We start from the raw sequence: 13,829 nt of genomic DNA on the forward strand, positions 1-13,829 counted from the left end.
CCTCACTGTGAGAGCATCAAGACTGCTGCTGGGTTTCGATGTGTCGTAAGGGGAAAAAAATGGATCGACTACTTTTCCTCGTCCTCTCTTTTGTTTGTTCTGACTTCTTTTTTTTTTTTTCCCCTTCTCCCCGAAAATGCCGTCAAGGATCGGACAAGGATCCTTCTTGGGGGGGGTTGGTTGGTTGGTTGGTTGGTATGTGCGCGTTGTGCTCTGTGCTCTGTGCGTGTGCGTGTGTGTGTGTGTGTGTGTGTGTGTATGTGTCTGTCTGTCTGTCTGTCTGTACGAGTATGTGTAGGGGCGATCTGATTGGTTGCGGGGGAGCTGGATCACACGTCCCGCTTCCCCATTCTTGAACTCAGGGGCTTCCCAGGGGCTGCCCAGGGGCTGGGTGCCTGTACAGATACGAGTACGAGCAGCTTCGCAGGCGCTGCTACGGAGTGCTTCGGTGGCTATCGCTCGCTGTATTGGCATAGCAGCTACCCGTGGACGGCGGTGCGTCGTGCGCGGCTGCGCCGACGGACACCTGCAGTGACGTCGTACGTTCACACGAGTATCACCTGCGCCCTGTACAGTCGATTGTGAAGAGGTCTGTCGGTGCGAGAAGCTCAAGCGTCTGAATAGGCTCCAAGATGGACAGGCCATCAGATGCTCTTCATCGTATCCGGGGCTTCCTATTGCGGTCCCACCACAGTCCTGCCGGAGCATCGCCCAGATCCGCCTAGACCACCACCTGGGCACCCGGCAACCCCCTGCGATTCCTGAAACAGAGGGCCATTTGCTGGAATTCCCTGCCCCGGTACTGGCATTACCACTGTAATGAATGATTTGGTATCCGCGCATCATTGGACCGTCGATATCTCTCTACCTACGGGCGGAGTATCCATCATGATATATGTATATGCGTATGTACTCCGTACAGAGCATGTACGTATCCGGGAGTCGGGAACCAACCACTGCGAAGCACTCGAAACAAAACGAAAATAAGATATACATATATGTGTATATATATATATATATATATGATAAAATAAGATAAAAACAAGCAGTCCCGCGCGCACGCAATTTACAAGCTATAATAACATCCCGTATGCTCCATTGATTATAATATCATAATATCGCAATACAGGAGGACACTCTGCATCAATCCTTCGCACGGGCAATCACTCGTCACTCGTATCCCTTATTCTCTCACCTGTACCGTACCGGTACAGGTTACTGTAGGCCGTAGCAGATATCACTCCCCCACCAGCGCCACCGTCACAGATCTGTTGCATACTCGTACGTTCTTACTTGTCACTACTTCTGTCCTTTTCCTGTTTCTTTTTTTCTCTTTCTCTTCTCCTCTTCTTCTTATTTCTCACGTTCTGACCTCCATCATTCATTACCTTGTTTTGCTCTCTGCATGACATGTCACCTTTCCCACTCCACATAACTGCTCTCTATATGTCAACGTCATCACCACCGTGATGCGTCTCGCGAACAGCACACCTTGTCTCTCTTTTTTTTCTCTCTCGTCTCTTCTTATCGATGACGCGTTATGCGTTCCTTTTTTTTTTCTGTTTTCCTCTCGTGTCGTTCATTGCAACGTATGGCGGCATACCACTTGTAAAACATCTTCATTCCTCTCCAATAGCTCTTCCTCCTCAATTATCACAGCTACCATCCTCACTCGAAGTGGGATCCTTGCCAAATTCTTCAAGAAATTTCCCCCAAAATAAAAAAATTAAAATAAAAAATAAAACAACGCGCCTTCTTATATGCGCAGAGAGAAGGATGGGAGAAGAAGAGACTACTGTTGACTGATCTTGCCCGTACGCTTAGACATGCTGCCGTCTTCATGTCAGCACCTGTCTGAGAAGAGGAAGGGGAGGGGGGGAGCGTGGAGGAGAGGAGAGGGGCCGAGAGAAGAGGAAGAGAGGTCAACAAGACAGAGAGAGGGGGGGGGGGGGGGGAGGAAAGACTCACAAGTCGAAAAACGCAAATTTACTAGGCTGACTGCCAAACTCGTAGATGAACCGGCTGGCCAGATAGCTCCCAAAGATGGCCCTGAGGTACGAGTCCGGCACGCGGCTGATGATGGTGTCGAGGCCGACCTTGTCGAGCAGCAGGGCGGGGAGGGCGTCCCGGAGGACGGACTTGCGGATGGCGTCGTCCCGCCACAGGTCGGACCGCTGCAGCTCCTCGTCCAGGTCCGTGATGGCCCAGGACAGCTCGTCGGACAGGACGGAGCGGGGGGTCCCCGTCCGCTCGTGCTCCCGCCAGATGGCCTCGAACTCCAGCCGGGCGTTCTCCTGGATCTTGGCCTGCACCTGTCGGACGTAGCCGGTGTAGAAGTCGGGCGCGCGGCCCGTCTCGGCGTCGACGCACATGTTCTCCACGAAGCCGGCGTCGTCAAAGGACAGCGAGGCCAGCACCTCGAGCGAGGACGACGTGACGCCGCCCTTGTTGGCCGAGGCGTCCTTGTAGACGATGCAGCCGGCCGCCTCGAGCCGGAGCTTGGCGTCCTGCGTCATGAACAGGTTGGCCCCCTCGACGATGTACGGGATCGTCGACCTGCCGTCCCGGATCAGCCGGTTGACCGAGATCAGGTCGATGGACTCGGGCCGCCCGCCGCACGGGACGAACATGTCGGTCGCGCCGTCGCTGCCCCGGAGGTGGTACGTGTTGCGGAACGCCGTCCCGTTGGTCACCACCTCCCCGCTCGGCAGCCGCACCTTGCCGTCCTCGCAGAGGACCCGGTACCCGTCCGCCGACAGCTTGGACAGGTCGTACCCCGAGATCATCGACCGGCTGCGCGCCAGCCGCACCAGCTCGTCCCGGTCCAGGCCGTTGGGGTCTGCCAGGACGCCCGACCCGTCCACGATCGACGTCCACTTCTCGTTGCCCAGCAGGATCTCGTTGCTGCCCAGGTCGCCGTCGGGCCCGCCCGTCTGCATCTTGCGCACCCGGCTCGGGTCCAGGTCCAGCTTGCGGTAGATGCCCTTGACGTACTCGCGCACCGACAGCGTCGTCATGCCGTACTTGTCGTGCGGGATCCCGCCCAGCGACGGCGACTTGCCCGTGAAGAAGGACTTCCACCAGGGCGCGCCGCGGGACCGCGCGTGCTCCGTCGCCCAGTCCACCAGGTCGGCCGTGTTCTCGTCCGGCCCCATGAACAGGATCTCCTCCTTGCCGTACAGGTCCACGACCGGGTTCTTGATCCCGGGCGTCTCGGCGGGGAGGAGCAGGTCCATGATGCTGTCGATGTACTTCTCAAACGCCTCGCGCTGCCTGTCCTGCTGCTCGGGGTCCAGCAGGATCACGCCCTTGGAGCCGCCCTCGGGTATGTCCTTGTTCTTGCGCTGCTGCGTGTTGGCCAGCCCGTAGTTCTCGTCGAACAGGTTGCGCGCGTTGATGGCGTAGGCCTCCTTGCTGCGCGACTTGACGATGCGGATGCCGCCGCGGGCGATGTCGCGGAACCGCAGGTGGAAGCCGCGGAACTCGCCGCCCACCACCAGGAACATGCCGTACAGCGGCTTGGGGTACTCGACCGCCGGCAGGAAGGACGGGTCCAGCCGGAAGCTCAGCGCCACCTTGGTCGGCGTGAAGTAGTTGGTCTTGAGGATGGCCTTGTTGAAGACCCGGAAGGCCGTCATGACCATCTCGTCGTGCTCGTTGGTCACCGTCTTGGAGATGGTGTCCTGCAGCCTCTCGTCCGAGAGCACCTCGACCGCCGGCGTGGGCGCGACGTAGTCCCTGTCCAGGTCGGGCCCCACGCTCAGGTGCACGCTGGCAAAGGACGCGTACAGGAGCCGGACCAGGCCCGGGTGGGTGCGGATGATCTCGAGGATGTAGTCGGGCGTGAAGGTCTCGGTGCGCAGCCGGCGCTTGAGCTTGGACAGGAGCAGCGTCGCCTGCGGGCTCTCCCCGGCGTTGAGCAGCTCGGACAGCGACGTGTACTCGGCGCCGAGCCGGTTGAGGAAGTGCTGCACGAAGACCCAGGCCGCGTTGGCGTAGACGGACTCCTGCAGGCTCAGCTCCCCCGTCAGGAAGAGGTCGTGGAACTTGTTCTGCGGGATGCAGTACAGCAGGGAGATCTCCTTCGTGATCTGGTGGATGGACCGGTCCAGCGACGGGTAGTGGCCCTCGAGGTTCATGGCCGGCCGGAGGTACACGCTCATGACGGTGATGCCGTTGGCGAACTGCTCGACGTACTTGCGCGAGCTGGTCACGCCGTAGTAGTGGTACAGGTCCGACAGGGCCGAGAAGATGCCGCGCGCGGTGCGTGACCGGAACGCCACCACCAGCCGCTTCTCGGCCGTGCCCTCGATGTCGTAGACCTCGATGACGGGGCCGGCCCGGCCCACGGCCTGCAGGATGATGTCCTGGTAGATCTGCTTGGTGTTGTCCGTGGCCTTCTGCCAGAAGCCGCTGTCGGCGATGACCTCGAGCCGGGTCTCGTCGGGGTCCGTCTCGCCGGGCTTCTGCCTGAACAGGCACTGGTAGACGAAGTAGCAGCGCAGCGACGTCTTGGAACCGGGGCTGTGCCCGATGGCCGCCGGCGACCGGAACGTCTCGACCCGGTACTTTGTGTTGCCGTGGTGGTCCAGGTACTTGGCCTCGAGCCGCTGCTCGTACCGGTGGCCGGCCACCTGGGCCTTGCCCGGCTCGCTCGTATCGATGTAGATGGCGTGGTCGCTCGACTCCATGTCCAGCCGGATCTCCTCCTGCTTATCCTCACGGACCGACGCCGCCACCTTGGCGGCATACAGAGAGGTGATCTGGTTGGCAATGGCCGAGGGGGACTCGATCTTGAAGAAGACGTCGTCTATGCCCAGCTTCTCGTAGAACCAGTGAGTCTGCTCGTCGATGAGAGGCTCGGGGATCCACGACTGCTGTCTGATGATTTCCTTGACTGTTGAGGGGGGTTGTTGTGGTCAGAACGGAACATAACCCCGAGGCACCTTGGGGGGGGGGAGGATTATTTCGGCCAGAATGGACAAGACAGAGGACGGCTTCAGCTTACCGACAACAATCTGCTCCTCCTTGCCCTGGAACTCGGGGGCAATGTACCCCACAGTTGCCGAACGGAGGACGCGGTGGCCATTGCCGTTGACGCTGCCCAGGCGGGGCAGGAGAGGCATACCGACGTGGGTGGGCTGTGGTGAGGGACCCCTGCTGGAGTCGGAGGTGTCGGACTGGAGTCTAGCCAGGGGCTTCGGCTTGGGGATCGCTTCGGCAGTCATGATGGGTGGTGGCTGTTGTTGATCCAGAGGGTCGACGTAGTCGGGGAAGCTGTCGAGGGCGGGCATGTTAGTCGTGTCGATGGTGAGGGCCAGCATGACGGCGGAGATGCCAGCCACGGCAGATGTTGTCTATATGCGACGGGTGGTATGTGTAGCAGCAGCAGATCTAGAGGAGAGTCATGCACGTGTGCATGTACATGAGAGTTGTATGCATGGGACCTTGGCTCTCTCTCTCTCTCCTGTTCATGAATAGAAGGGGCCCATGACGGCGATCAAAGGGGGGGAAGGTCAGGCCATATATATATATATATATATATATATATGTGTGTGTGTGTGTGTGTGTGTGTGTGTGTGTGTGTGTGTATGGAAAGAACACCACCCACATGCCATACCCGTATCTTAGGAGAAAGGGAATGTCATTCTGGACTCTCTCCAGGTAAGAGAGCAGTGATAAGGGATTGTCCGGCAAGATTTTGCGTCCGTGCGTCCAAGGCGGTGACTATAGGAAGGAGAAGCGGAATGCGGGCGTTGACTTCAAGCCCGGCTGAAGAGTCCGGAGCGTGGCCGCATATGATGAGATCGGAGGGAGAAGAGAGGGGGTGAAGTGGCCATGACGGCACGGCAATGCAGTGATTGTAATATCAGTTGGATGATGGTGCAATGGTAGTAGTAGTAAAAGGGAGAGGGGGTGGGTAAGACACACGCACACAGATGAAAGGCAAAAAGTCCGATAGTGTGAAGGCAACAGCAACAGGACAAGAGGAAGGGAAGGGGTGTGCTATCTTGACGGCGACTTGCACGAGGGGGGAACACATGTTTGTCTTCTTCACCGCCGCAGCTGGGCAGACTTCGTATAGAAGACGGACTGATAAGGAGGGGAGAGGGAAGATGTGGCGAGCAATGCTCGTATGAGTTTCGTAGGGGAGAAGAGAAAGGTGGAGAGTTGAGATGTACCTGTATCGAGAAGGCTTCTGGGCTCTTCTATTTTGTTTGTTTAATCTATTTTTTTTTTTGCTCTTGTTTTCCGTCGATCAGGATGCAAGTGCCCTCCTCCCTATCAACCGGGATGTAAGCGTTGTTGAAAACAATAGACGGATTTCGACGGTGGTCAATTCGAACCTTTTTTTGTCTTTTTCTTTTCTTTTTTTTTTTAAAAAAAAAAAAAGAAGTAATCGTCGATGACAGATTATACAGGAGAAGAAGAAGAAAAGGTCACCTTCTCTCTTGATAAACTTGTTATGATCGTGAAGAAGGCCTCTTTCTTTTTTTTTTCCTTATTTGAAAGCCAGGTGACGGGTCTGGTGCATCACAAGGGTCAGCCAACAAAGGTTGAGTCATCCAAGGGTCCACGCGGCGACCAGGCTTGGCAAGAAGAGGTCGATTCGGGAAAGATATTTCGTACATGGCAGCGCCCGCACAGTCCTCACCAATCATCACACGATGGCGGTACCTTGCTTGTCTGGGAAGGGGACGGAGGGGGGAGAAGAGGAATGGGAAGGCAGACACGTGTGTCGTAGAGAGAAGGTGGACGATGAAGGGGGAGGGAGGGAGGGAGGGATCAGGCCACTGACAGGAGAGGGATGTGGTTATTCGTACTATCGTGGTCGGTTTTGGTTTCTGTATGTTATTATATCAGAGATGCGAGAGGAGATGATGCCATGACAGACAGGAAAGATGCACTCGTCGTCTTCCTTTCTATGATTCTGTCTTGTCTCAGTTCTTCTGCGTCGAGTCAAGGCGGTGTGTTGCCACGATGCTCCTGCCTCGACGTCGGGGAGCAACGTGGCGGATGGCGTGTCCCTTTTAAACTCGACAAGACGAAGTCCTATGACTGTCCCCTTCTTGATTCTCTTCCTTCTCGACATGGACGGGGGAGAAGTCGAGGTACCCGACGATACATGCTTGCCGTACCCCCTCCTCTGTCAATACTGAGTTTTGAGTATTGTATCGATAGCATTGCTGTAATATGGATACCAGCCAGCATTACGGAGTACACAAGGTATACATGTCACGAGCCGTAGCAATCAGTACTACTACTATTATCATTGTTACTATTATCATCGTCACTAGTAACATTCAGCAGCAGCAGCGTCACGACCATCCAGAGAAGCTTCTTATTGACGACTACGGAGTGCAGGGTACTTTATATGTGGAAAAGTGGAGATGGAGATGGAACCCCGCCAGACTCTAGCAGCTAGCCGGGAAGGTACCCTGCGATGCGGCATGACGGCTACGGCCCCAAGAGTCGTGGTTGGACGTGCCTCGATTCCACCCTGTCCGCGATGCCTGGTCTTCCCTGCTCCTCTACAAGTTTTCCGCTCTCGATTCCATCCAGGATCGACCTGTCTGGAGGCACGATGATTCGGGTTGAAGGGTACCGTGATCTGACCTCGACGACGTCAGGCTTCAGCAACAAACCCACGGCTGCCGGCTACACAAGGCACAAAACTTGTCCTCGCTGCCCCTCCACCCCCCGACTGGTTCGAGCGTCTGGTACCTGGCGGCTCACCACCACCACTCAGGAACGGCTGTCGGATGCGTGTCGCGATGTACATGTATATCTGAGTACTCCTTTTTCCGCATCATTCTCACTGCTGTACAGTACTGGCCCTGCTCGTAGCGATACCGCTAGCAATACATGCAGAGCACTACCTATACTCATCTACAGACTACATCTACATATACATGCCAGGCAGTATCAGCAGCGCCTATTCGTATCTTTCGTATTTTTGGTACGAATTACGGGGTACTTGCTGAAAGGTATCTCTCTCCCCCCCCCAAAAAAAAAAAAAAAAAAAAAGAGTACATATACGCAGTAATGCTACATTGCTGCGGATATTCGAGGCTCTCTTACGTACGAGGAGTTTCTTTCGTTTCTTTTTTTTCTGGAGTCTTTTGTGGCTCCCCCCTTTGGTAAGTAATAGCATGGCACTCGTAGTCTGGTGATACGTGGTAACAGGTACTCGTACCGCCAAGTAATGGCTCGTGGTACGAGATTGTCGCAGAATTGCAGTACCGTGATGTACATTGTAGGTAATAATAATAATATTCTTTACTACTACTACTACTACGACGACGACGACGACGACGACGACGAGTACGTACAAGTACGGATATGCATCTCATCAGGATGTCTTTAGTGTTGAGAGGATACGGATCCTATCCTTTCGATCCATCTATTTTTACTCTCGACTCCTCCTCCGCAATAATGTCATTTCTTGCGCAATCACGTGGACTGATAAGCTGAGCCGGTGGGTTCGGGACCGGACCATTGACCGGGTGTCGGGGGAGTAAAAGGGAAAGTACAGGTATCTTTCCTCGTACATATACAGCACAAGGTGACACGTCTGCATTGCTTGCTCTGTTTCGATTGACAATCTGACGACTACAATGACGATAGAAAAAAAGGAACGTGTGGTGCTTGGTATGCAGTGCCATTCACCTTCCTGACATCTTGTCCGCCCTACATATCGAGGCACCGAGGTACCTCGGCAGCGGCGGTAGCAACAAGAGAACCGCCGCTGGCCTACCATATAATCCCGTGCAACGCGTGCCTCTCCCCACGGTGCTGGCAGTACAGCATTGTAAGATGTTAGCTGTCCGTACATACATGGGACTAGGTATATTAGCCGTCTGCGCATGGACTGTCCGTGTCTACAGAAGAAGTAGAGAAGAAGTAGAAGAGAAGTAGAGAGAAGAAGTAGAAAAAAAAATAAAATAAAAAATAAAAAGACTCAGGCGAGAGCAAATGTTCCCTATACCGCCAGTCATTGCGACATACCCAGCGAATTATCACGTCTGCTGACCCTCCCCTTGGCTTCTAGATCCGGTTCGTGCTTCGCAACATGGCTTGTGCATGTATCCATCTCAACCGTCTGCTTCTGTCTTCCCCGGATCGACCATGTTGCCCACCGCCCCTCTGACGAGCTTCGGCTTCTCTCCGTACTGCATGTACTTCTCAGTACGTAATACTATATGCATTCGCCATTCTCTCCCTCTCTCCATCTATCTTCTGGTCTCTTACTGGCAGTACTCTCTACGAGTGCAACACTCTTTACGATGCCCGTCATGTTGTGGTGTCGAGGTACAGGAGATGGTTGTCGATTTTACGTACAATGTATCAGCTACCAAGGTCGTACCTGATGAGCAGAGCGTTTGTCTGCATTGCACCTGTACTTTTTTTTTTCCGTCTCCATCATCTTCTCATTCCCTGAAATCCCCCATGCACATCCTCGAACACGTGTGTCTATATGTTGGGTCGAGAAGCCGGCCATCCTCCGCGCCGTTCACCATCCGACCCCCCCCCTCCCCCTCCCCCTCTTCCCCCTTTCCTGCCTAGTATTGATACTATACCTACCACCCCGGAGGTCACGGGCCCCACTCACCGGTCTCCTCGGCCGGCCCAAACCATGAGGAGCCATGGGGTCACGGGGCTACCAATTAGTTACACGCCTGCCCCGAATCGTATTTCCATTACCCCCATGTTTCCTCGTATGCCTGTTTCTATTACCCCCAGTTTACATGATGAATGCATCTCGACATATACGTGCAGAAAAAAGAGTACCACCACCGCGTGGCATGCCTCGTTACCCGTAGATACCGTCGTCCGCGCTGAGACCCCGCTGTTCTATCCTCGTTTTGGAACATGTTACGTGCCTTTGTCTCCCCTTACCGGTATCAGAGGCCGAAGGGGGAGAAGGTCGAAACCGTGCAGACCTCTGTCGTCCTCATCGCGCATGTCCGTTGCGTGATGGTGCATCGGGCGGTTGGGCCGTCAGTATCCTTCTTGTATCCTGCTCTCTGTACCTGTTGCGCGTCACCACCTCGCCTTGCGTCTTTCTTTCTCCCTCTCTCCTTCCTTCTTCTTTCTTTTCCTTTTCCTGTCATTCGAAATGAGGACAGGAAGAGAGATTGGTCACGCGCCACCTGCCATACAATCCACTCGGTCTCCGCACATTTCGACCATCGTGACCACCTCAGGATTCCCGACAGACTCGGTACGATAGTACTCCATTGATATTACGGAATCGCGAACCCCCTTGAATGAATCAATCTCTCCAATCCCTCTGTCCCTCCCCCGCCCCTCCCCCCCCCTTTTCCAGAATCCAAGATGATACCATCTCTCCTCCGCAATCAACAATTCTCGGGCTAATTCTTTTAATTTAGAATTTTTTATATATATATCTTAATTTGCCCCATAATAACCCACGCTTCTTACATCACGAGGCACCCTGCAGGAAAAAAAGGAAAGAAGGAAAGAAGAGAAGAGAGGATTCTTCACCTTGCATGCAACACACGCACCCCCTGTATCGATTGATCGTAGGATACATCATCTAACGTAAGAGTGATACTAGGTCAAGTCAGTATCTACCCTTGTTCCCGCTCTGCCGCTCTCCAGGTTTTCAAGACACACCACACCAACCTGGGATTTCTAGACGCCGCCGCACCTCCTGCCGGAAGTATTCTTGGCCAGAATCTGGATCTCTTCTTTTCTCTCTTCCCCAGACATGCAAATCTCGAACCTCCCGAATGCAACCTTCGCAATGGCATTCTCATTGTATTGCCGCCTTCCATAGACTCCAGTCTAGAACTTCTGGATCATTGATAGGAGAACGCGGCAATTGGGCCACATTGACAGGTTCCAAACCTATGTGCGTAGACGCATTCTTCAATAGCGGGCTGGAAATAAGATGACGTTTGTGCGGGTTGCCAGAGTACATCAGAGTATTACTACTACTACTACTACTATTACCTCGGTCTTACCTCTGTTCTTATTACTAAATCATGTCGTACATATACAGGTAGCCTCGTGTTGGTAATGATACGAGAGAATATAAAACATGTGTATCCCACCTTTTTGGAACCCAAAAGAATCGGTGGAGTCTCATCACGTGAACATGTAGGATTTTTTTTTGTGGGGAGGGAAAGTTCTTCCCCTTGTTTCTCTTTTTCCTTTCTGCTTCCATTTCTTGTACGAGAGAGAGGAGATGTTTTGCTACTCAGTCATGGCACCGTCTTGTACGAGTAACGAGTACCTGTACAGGTAGCGTCTCGGAATTTGCGGCCCATGGTATAACATATTGACAGACGGCAACTCCAACACGTCATTTCTCATGATTTCAATGGATTGATGATGTACGGGAGAGTTTTTTTTTCTTTCCGTCTACCTCTTTTTCTTCTTCATATTATATATTTGTTGGAAAAAAAAACATAGATTCTCATCCCGTCAGCTACTGTCAAAGTAACACTGGCAAGAAAAGACGTAAGGGGAAATCGTCGAGCCGTATCGATATGAGTCGCAGCACGTGATGAGCGCAGAAATCCCGGGTAAACCAACAGGGGGGATCTGATCCCTGAACCGCTCCCCCCCCCCCCCCCCCCCCCCCGGTAAGGGAAATGCCCGAGAAATTTTGAAAGCCTCCCGGGAGCTTTTTTTTCATTGTATGACGACCATTCCCCCTTTGCCATCAATCCATCAACCGATCCATCCATCGACCCATCCAATCCATCAACGCCCAACCCCCATCCTGGCTCTAATAACGACCATCTAATTCCAAAGCTACTCGAACATAATCGAAACACTTTTTCTCCCCATCCTGCGCACATCACCCAGCGCCGGCCTCGTCTAATTTTCCCCATCCCACCCCATCACAAACCGTCAACATGGTCCAGCTTGTCGAGGTCGAGGACGAGCACTTCCAGTCCAACCAGACCGGCCCCGAGGAGGAGGACGACTTTACCGATACTGGTAAGCAACTTCTTTCCCCCTTAGCCCATCCACCCCCTTCCCCTCTGTCTCTCCAAATCCCTCCTCCCCTCCCCCTCATTCTATCCCTGTTTTCTTCTTTCTTCTTTTTTTTATAGAAAAAATTAGAAAAAAAAAAAGACTGCTTCTGACAAAAGATGCAGACTCCGAAATCTCCAACGAGTCCGAGTTCGACCCTTCAGAAGAGAGTCTAGCCGAGCGCCTATACGCCCTCCGCGACATCGTTCCCCCCACGACCCGCAGTTGGATCTCGGGCAAGGTCAACACAATCTCGAGCGCCGCCTGGTCGGCCCTGTCCTTTAGCGGCAAGGCTTCGTGGGTCATCACCACCTCCGCCCTCTTCCTCGGTGTCCCCTTCGCCCTGTCCTTTGCCGAGGACCAGCAGCTCACCGCCATGGAGCAGGAGTACAATATGCGCCAGCAGGGTAGCGAGCTCCTCACTGCCGGTGGTGCTGAGCAGACCACCGCCGACAAGCTCGGCGCCGCCCTCGGCGAGGGTCAGGTTCAGGGCCAGGTCAAGCCTGCTCTGTAAGAGACATAGCAAAACCGAGAACCGGGTAATTAATGCCTCTCCCAAAAGACAAGGGGGGGAAAGAAAGCGCACGCAAAAAGAAAGAAAGAAAAAGAAACACACGCTCTCCATGTATTTTTTTATGGGGGGGGGGGCATGACGACACATGCCTACACATCTCCATTGTATAATAATTAGCCACCCAAGCACCTACTATTAGAAGGGAAAGGGCGGAGGGAAAGAAGAAGGCCTTTTCAAGTTACGGAAAGATGAAATCGTGATGAGTTGCATGGAAGGAGTTTGGATGCCTCGAATCTTCTCATCTCAAGAGCAGCCAGGGGGATTGTATCTGCTCATGTATTTTTTTTTGTCGTACAATCGAAATTCTGTTCAACCAATTACTCAACTGCGCTTGGTCTGATTTCGAATGCCATGTCTAGATGCTTGCGCAGTATTCGCTGTCTAAGCACCATGAACAGATCCCAATACCCTGTCCATTTTTCGTATGTTTGGATAGGGTAACTGCGGTATCAGCGAGGACGGGAACTGTCCATCTGAGGTGGAATCTGTGTGATTTCCCCCCTTTATATATATATATATGTACAGGCCTATGAACAGATGGACACTTCTACTACAGAATTATGGCGATATTGCTAGAGTGAACACTCAAGACGAAGGTGAGACGGTAAATTCAGAATGTCCTCTGCTTTCAAGTCCACCATATCAGTAGCACTTCGCGACTAGACATGCCTTACGGCAAACAGCCGCGTTAAAATCACAATGACAGAGATTTACTCCGACTACCAGTAAGCCCTTGAGATCAATGATGATTCAAGGCCAAACAAGAGGGTTGAAAAAGAAAAAGAAAAAAAGATAAAAAGACCGAGGACGAGAAGTGACGAGAAGAATGAATTGAAGCCATGTGTTGTTACCGTATGGGCCGGCAAAAACCCGGAACTTGACTTATCTTATCGCCTTGCCAGGGGTGGTCAAAGCCCAACGAGGAGCTCGGTCACAGTAATGGTCGCAGTACAGTAATATCAGAGGAGGGTGGGTGGGGCCAGGCCATTGACGTTTTGGAAGTCTTGTCTCCTCCGGCCCCCCCCCCCCCAGTTATTACGTCGGTTGACTGACCCATCACTACAATCTGGGCATGAGGCAACAGCATACGATAACATAGCCCGCGAAATCGTCTCCCTCTCGCGCTGCTATCACCAGTCTATCTATCCGACTCTCGTATCTCGGAATATTTTCCGAACTTCCTCGAGCAACATTCTGCGTTGCATCGAACGACCCGATCTCACATACACAACACACAGCAGCC

The 13,829-nt window shown here is 53.4% G+C and overlaps 2 protein-coding genes across 2 annotated transcripts; one reads left to right on the forward strand and one right to left on the reverse strand.

Moving 5' to 3' along the window:
* Window positions 1-1,964: 1,964 nt before the first annotated feature.
* Window positions 1,965-5,324, reverse strand: GMORB2_4420 (glutamate dehydrogenase; the record flags this gene model as incomplete). Its single annotated transcript, XM_035466395.1, has 2 exons — window positions 1,965-4,897; window positions 5,009-5,324. 2 exons carry the CDS (start codon window positions 5,322-5,324, stop codon window positions 1,965-1,967), a joined length of 3,249 nt encoding a protein of 1,082 aa, XP_035318406.1.
* A 6,567-nt stretch (window positions 5,325-11,891) lies between these two features.
* Window positions 11,892-12,526, forward strand: GMORB2_4421 (mitochondrial import receptor subunit TOM22; the record flags this gene model as incomplete). Its single annotated transcript, XM_035466396.1, has 2 exons — window positions 11,892-11,976; window positions 12,138-12,526. 2 exons carry the CDS (start codon window positions 11,892-11,894, stop codon window positions 12,524-12,526), a joined length of 474 nt encoding a protein of 157 aa, XP_035318407.1.
* Between the last annotated feature and the right edge of the window lie 1,303 nt (window positions 12,527-13,829).

Source organism: Geosmithia morbida (assembly GCF_012550715.1).
Source record: "Geosmithia morbida isolate 1262 chromosome Unknown scaffold_20, whole genome shotgun sequence".
Lineage (NCBI taxonomy): Eukaryota > Fungi > Ascomycota > Sordariomycetes > Hypocreales > Bionectriaceae > Geosmithia > Geosmithia morbida.